We start from the raw sequence: 7,200 nt of genomic DNA, 5'->3' as shown, positions 1-7,200 counted from the left end.
GAACCCACCTGGCAAACCACCACGTGGTTGGACTGACTTCAGAACAAAAAGCTTTGAAGACTAATTTACAGTGTCACTGCATTTATGCTCTATTTGATTCACTGTCCTGAGCTGGGAAGTCACTCCTGCTCCCTCTCCCAGATCTCCAGCCCAGCTGAGGCACAGACTCCTCTGGATTCTCACAGATTCTCAGTCCCTGAGAGGTTTGGACATGCACATTTGACAGAAGCACTTACCTTCTGTGCACTGGAACTGACCTGTCAGGGTTCCACTTCTCTCTGCTCTCCCTCATTCAGGACCTGCCCCTGCAGGGCTGTGAGTGCCACAGTGTCACTATTTATTAACCAAACCCTGAATTTTGAGACTCTACTCTGTTGTAGATGAGGTAAGAAAATAAACCAGCTACTATTAACAAGACTGGCAAAACATCTGTATGCTTTGCTCCCACGACCTGTGGCACAGACACAGGTCACACCCTGTTTGTATTAACAAACCAACATGCAAAGGGCAAACACAAAGAAAAATCAGCAAGCAGAGCTTGAAAAAAGTCACCACAACCACAACACAAAGCCCTCAATTTACCTCTCTGCCTTCCTACTGCAGTGCAGCATCTCCCAAACCAGCACTTTCTAGGCTTTGCACTTTACAGAGAACTTATACAGTTCTCATTTGATATCAGTTGTTAGCACAACAGGTTTTGTGCCATTTCACACAGTTTGAAAAGATGCTAAGATTGTTCTCCATTGTCAAATTTGGCTGCAAACTTTGCTGCTAAGTGGTGGGAAATAAGGCATCAAGTTGGTAACATCTATGAGGAAAGGTGCAAAACCTAAACCCACAGGTATAAAGACCAAAGAAGTTATATATATATGCATGATTTAAGATGTACAGAAAATAATTAGCAGAAGTAGTTAGGACATTTTGACACCATTATTTAGAGGCACAATAGTTTACACAAGTATTGAATAAAATAAAGGCTTCCAGCCACAGCCTGGAGGTTAGCAAACCATTTCCTCCTGTGCTGGGAACACACAGCACCACCTGGGACAGAAAGGAACACAGATCTGCAGCCAGTTCTGGGCACATCATATGAACATTTCCCCCTTTTTCTGACCCTGAAGACCAGGTAGGATTAAAAGCCAAGGAGAAATGACACCTCACTGCTCACACACCCAACACTGATGCTCTCCACCTCTGTATCCAACGTTTCAGCTTGGTTGAGAAAGAACTTAGGTTCAAGACCTGGAAAGTGCCATCAAGTCAGTGTTTACCCTCTGCCCAGCTCTCCCACACTCTGAACACCATTCCCAACACACCACCTGGCTGCATTTTTCAGCAGCTCTCCCACACTCTGAACACCATTCAAACACACCACCTGGCTGCATTTTTCACAGTGTATGGATTTGATCTATCCACCCTATCCCTCCCCTCGCCGGCAAGGAAGGCCGAGACAGCAGCACAGTGTTTATCCTGGGCTGGTTTATTTACAGTATATACAGTTCAACAGCAAAGGATTTCTCACAGAGGACACTGCAGAGCACAGCTGAGCGTGGCTGGGCCCCGGGGTGGGTGCAGGAGGGATGCAGGAGGGATGCAGGAGGGATGCCAGGCGGGACGGGCACGGTGGCTGAGGTAGGTCTGGTCTAAGCTCTCCCGTCCTCCCTGGGCCTTGGGCCCTCCAGCACATCACAGACGTGTCCTGGTGCGAAGGTGTCTGAGCTCTGTGACTCTGCTCAGCAGCTCGTGATGTGCTCAGGCTTCCCAGAATGCTTTGGACTCCTTGAGGACAGAAGGCACTATGGAAATCTACAGGAACAACTATGTTCAGATGGGCCATTCACAGCCTGTTGGTTTGATCCTGTGCACCATCAAATTACATCCTTATTGCTTAACACATCACCATTAGCTTCATTAAACACACTCACTGTTTGTTATCCAGACAATTCCCAGTCTGAGAAGGAATGGAAAACGTGGAAGTTTTGAGGACTGTGTTCTTGTGAGTTTTTCAGAGTGAACTAAACAAACACTACTGCACCTGAGAAACTCTCCTGCCTTCCTCTCCTCTCCACAGCTCTATTTCCACAGCTGAGTAATGTTACTCATGCTCCAAGAAAAAAATTCTTCTCATCAAACCCTTCAGTTACTGAGAACTGCACATGGAATGCCTCAAAGGACCAATGTCTCCAAACTAGCGTGGGAATAGCACAGATACCGAAGCACAAAAAAATCTAGTCATCTAAGAACCAAAAGGCACCCAAAATCTACTTTGCTAGCAGCATTTTCTTCTGGAATAGGAAGGATTGTGATTTCTTAAGCTATTCCCTAAAAGCTGCCAACATCCCATAAATCAGTGTGAGAACTTAGTGACATTCAGGTGCAGCTCAAGTTCTACCAGTCTATCATGACACCAAATGCACAGAACATCACTAGGGCTCATTGCTGCTGACAGAGGCTCTGAATCCACAGAACAGCCTGGACACAAATTCTGACACTTGCTGGAAGCCTGTGGAGACAATCCAAGCAGGGTGCAGCTCTCAGCAGCTGCATGGAAACACAACCCAAAGGAAAACTCTCCCCTTAAGGCATGGCAGGTAAGCACTTCCCTCCACTGCTAACCCAACACTCGGTGAGAAAAGTGAACAATTAGTTTGCCTTGACTGGACAGGAGACAATTAAAAGCACTGCAAGACACAAACTAGAAAGAAAAACCAAACATACCTAAAACTTGAGGGATCAATTAATTTCCAAGCTACAAGAATGAAATAGAGGTCAAAATGCAATTCAAATCCACTTGCTGGTGCCTTCAGTGAGCACCAGATCCAGCTCAGAACACACACACAGCTCCTGCTAAAGGTTCATGGACAGGTGAGACAGGGAAGCTCCTAAGCACAGGGAACACATTGCAGAGGGATCTGTGACTCTGGGAAGAGACCTTACCTTTAGAGACTCCAGATTTCACTTTACACCACTTACAGCATTAGACTCGAGAATCTGGACCACAAATTCTGTACAGGCAGAGTCAAGTCTACGACAAAGACTCTACTACAAGTGTTACAAACCAACTAGTAAAATAATTTTTCCATTTGTCTGATCTGTACATGGTTCCTTCCTGGAAAACCTTTTATTGGTTAGGCTCAAATGTGACTAGTTAGGAGGCAAAAAAATAAAAAAAACCCCCAAACCAGAACCCAAAAATATCTCCAAAACCCCAAACAATTGAACAGAAAACCCCACAAAGTTTCCCCCAAAACAACCAATGAAGGTCATACAATTGTCAGCACTTAAGGAAAAAAACCCACACCTTTAGCAAAACCTATGGATGAAAAAGTTTCCCAAAACTGAGTTTCCAAGGAGAGGAGAAATCTTCTTCAATGTCCATGTCATCAACTCACCGAAAAAATTTTATAGAAAATTTTATTCAACATACAACATTTTCCAGCAAAAAAAGGCAATATACAGGAAGAGGAGTTGTACACTGCGGCTACAGAAACGAAATAAAATACTGGAAAAGAATGTAAAATCAAGTGTGACTTGCTGATTCTATCTTTACTGCACTCAAAACTAGACACGCTGCTGGCATTAGCTCCGAAAGGAAAGGAAGCAGTCTGGGGCTTGAAAGAAAACTACACACAATGAATATCAACAGCAGTGAAATTCACTTGCAGACTCACCCAATAAAATTAACCTCCAAGTGTTAAATTGTACATGTTCATTCATTAAATATACAATTTCATTTTTCTTCTTTTTTTTTTTCTTTTTTTTTTCCTCCTTTTTTTTTTTATACAAAGTCAACAGCTTACTAAACACTAGTGAGCATGCCCTCGGTGCTAAAGGCTAGTTCCTGTGTTTTCCCCATCTCTTCCTATGGTCACTAAGTTAAGGATATTTATAAGCTCTTCGCCAACGTCTGAGTGTCTCTCCCTGCCAGGAGATGGCAGGACAAACTGCAACAGCACTTCTCAACGGCTGAAAATGGAATCCAAAGACCCAAATCTCTCAATTCAGGACTCAGGGCATCCCCTTGGCAGAACGGGATGCAAAGTATCGACTAAACCAACTGAAAACTAGGTTATTAAAAAAAGGACTCTATGAAGCTGGAGGAGACAGAAATCCCGAATAAGTGCCAACAATGTACACGATGAAGTAGAGATTGCTATTTATTGATGATGTGAGTTTCTTTTTTTTTCTTTTTTTTTTTTTTCCCGCATTTACAAATGCACAAAAATGTCATTTAAAGTATAACTGAAGGAAATAAATCTGATGTGAGTCTAAACATAGGCCTTCCCAGCTGCAGGGGTGCCGGGGCAGCGCGGGGACGCAGCCGGTCGGGCTTATGTCACCTAGAAACCAACTACAGACAAAGAATCCTGCCAATGGCAACTGCTCTACTCAACTCTTCCCTCATTATGCTGACAATTGCCTTGCATTACGTTTACCATAAAATAACTCTCATTGGCATCCAAGCTTTTATAAAACACCTTCATTTTGCTCAAAAAGGGCAGTCAATAGATACAGAGAAGCCAAACTGAACAGCCTCAACAAAATAAAATTAACATCAGCAGCAAATCCTCTTGCTGAAGACTTCAGATATAGTGCACGTGTACCAAAGTTCTACAGTTGTTAAAAAGGTGCACACACACACTTAGTTTTGTCCCTTGCCTTGACAATCTGGTTAAGTAAGTCAGTTATGGATTTTAATAGCTTTTTCAAGGTAAGTGTAGCGACTTCTCTTTGGGGCTTTATTGAAATGGTCAAGCCCTAGCCATGGCCTTGGATGAGACATGTTGCCTAGAAGAGAAAAGAGAAAAAAATCATGAGGTTTTAAGATTAAATTGAATGTTTTCATTACACAAACTACTCCTGTGTGCCCTGCCCAGTCTGCTGGGAATGGCAGGGAGGGAAGACGACCACGGAGCAGCTCTGCTGACCACTGCTCTTCTCCCAGCAGTGCCTCTCTCAGCTGTTTCTGCAGGTTTTCTCCTCTTCAGCCCCTGACAGGGGTGTGCAGCAGTGAGGTGTGTGCTAAAGCAAGACAACCACTGTTACAACTCGTGGCCAAGGGCACAGCAGCTCTCCCTGAGCCTGTGTCAAACATCTGTCACCGAGACGTGACCACCTACAACACGGTGAGCTCTCTCTGCTGTGTTAAGCTACTTCTACCACCTGGTTTAAGTGGGAATGTTTGCTAAATTCAGGTTAAAAGCAAACAATGTTCACTGAGAAATAGTTACTGACTCTCCTCTTCATTGTCTGTGAAAAAAATTTAGTCGTACTTAGATGGCAAAGCAAACAGAGATTTTTTTTCACTTGCTCAGCCCGATGTGATTTATTCCACTGCTTGTTTGCAGAAAACCCACAGTCCACATACTTCTGCCAACGGGAGAAATTCTCTCCTAAGATGTTCTCAGTGCAGAGCATCAGATGTTCTTGGAAGTGAAGTGATAAAGGCAGGAGCTAACCAGCTCCAGCAGAGCACACTCCTGCACTCCAAGCCATCAGCTGCAGCCACCACAGCCTGGAACACTCCACCTTTCTGGCTGCCTCTATCAGCACTTTTTGATAGATTTCCTTCAATCAAAACTGTTTGTCTTCCTGTCTGACATAATGCTCAGTGTCAAATAAGAAGAGAAAGAACTGCCCATCTTGTTGAGAGCACCTGAAAGCTTTTAAAGACAGGAATTATGTCCTGTGGGTCAATGTCTCCACCACTGCTGCTGCAGTGTACACCTTGGCAAGAGCAGAGGACACTGCTGGAACCAGTTATGCCAATCAGGCTGGAGATTGTCAGAGCTCTGGCTCCATCCCTTCAGCACTCTACAGACACCAAACTGGTGTGTTATATCAAAGGAGCAACTTCCCATGAACTCTCAGACTCAAACCTTCCACTCTCACAGTCCCCACAATTTTTACAAACAGTTCCAGTTCTCCCTTTTCCCCTTTCTGACATGTTCTGTACTTCTGGCCTAGTTACCTGGTTCGTTTTTGTGCTGATTTGGCAACAGTGGCTCTGTCTGGCTCGGAAAGTGTGACAGTTCCTTTCAGACCCTCCCTGACCCCGAAGAGCTGACTCCCAGAGCACAGTCAGCACTGCCTGCTCTGAGCACACAGGACAGGGCTGGTCTGTGCAGGGAGAGCTGTGCACCCAGAGACCCTCAGCACCAGGGCACAACACACTCCAGGGCTCCCAGCTGACTGCACACACAGGTAATTCAGTTCTGGCAGCTCCTCTCACATCCACAGCCATAAACCTGTGTCTGTCACACACACAACAGGAGCACCTTTTGCTAGGTCCCTGCTAAGTACTCAATAATAGCACAGGTCCAGCTCTCTGCGGGTTTTGAAGTAAACAATTACAGTATTTCTCTACCACTGTTACGTAAATCCAGAGCACAGCTGGAAAAAAATCGGAGAAAGCTTGACCCCTACCAACAAAAAAGAGCTCATAATTGTCAGAAAAATAGAACTGCAGAGAGCAAGTTGTCCTCAAACTCACTGCTACCAGACAGAGCAGCTCACAAAGAGGAAGACTCAACTAAGCTAGGAGGAAAAACCCAATGAATTCAAGGCTTTCGTTGGATCCCTGACTGCAGACTCAGAGGTGCCATTCCCAAGGGGAACTCTCAAACAAGGAGAGATTTAGGTTAGATGTTAGGAAGAAATTCTTTACTCAGAGGGTGCTGAAGCACTGGGACACACTGCCCATGGAGGCTGTGGATGATCCATCCCTACAAGTCATCAATGCCAACCTGTGGGACTAGTGGGTGGCACGTGAGCCCATGGTAGGGGGGTGGAACTAGATGGTCTTTAAGGTCCCTCCTAGCCCAAAGCATTTTATCATTCTGTGAAAACATTGTGGTGGAACTGCTGAACAAATCAAACACAATCTTTTAACTCAAAAGGGAACAGTTATTTAGCTATTTATATGCCTACAAAATACATATTCTCAGACTAACACACACAGCTCAGTGTGCACAGGGTGTACATAAATACTTGCTTAGTTTCTACACCTAATGTATGTCATGGACAAAGAACAAACCCTTTCTGCATCCTAAGATAATGATGATAACATTACAACAACTGGCAGAGCAACTCCAGCAGGTCCAAAGAGCCATGAGGTTGTCTGACAACTTACCAGGTTGGGACTCAAAATCTTTCAAGTTCACTTCATACTCATCTTCATTGAGATATTGGTGTCGGCCC

General features: G+C 44.5%; 1 protein-coding gene across 1 annotated transcript in view; it reads right to left on the bottom strand.

Moving 5' to 3' along the window:
• Window positions 1-4,144: 4,144 nt before the first annotated feature.
• Window positions 4,145-7,200, bottom strand: part of USP7 (ubiquitin specific peptidase 7 (herpes virus-associated)) — a 36,598-nt gene continuing 33,542 nt past the window's right edge. The window contains exons 29-30 of the mRNA XM_009079441.1: window positions 7,133-7,200; window positions 4,145-4,788 (exon numbers count right to left, since the gene is read on the bottom strand). The exon at window positions 7,133-7,200 is cut by the window's right edge and continues 53 nt beyond it. Coding sequence (XP_009077689.1) covers window positions 4,682-4,788; window positions 7,133-7,200 — 175 coding nt within the window. The 3' untranslated portion in view covers window positions 4,145-4,681. The remainder of the gene's footprint in view (window positions 4,789-7,132) is intronic.

Source organism: Acanthisitta chloris, unplaced genomic scaffold (genome assembly GCF_000695815.1).
Source record: "Acanthisitta chloris isolate BGI_N310 unplaced genomic scaffold, ASM69581v1 scaffold24337, whole genome shotgun sequence".
NCBI lineage: Eukaryota > Metazoa > Chordata > Aves > Passeriformes > Acanthisittidae > Acanthisitta > Acanthisitta chloris.
This window is presented reverse-complemented; position numbering and strand designations above follow the sequence as displayed.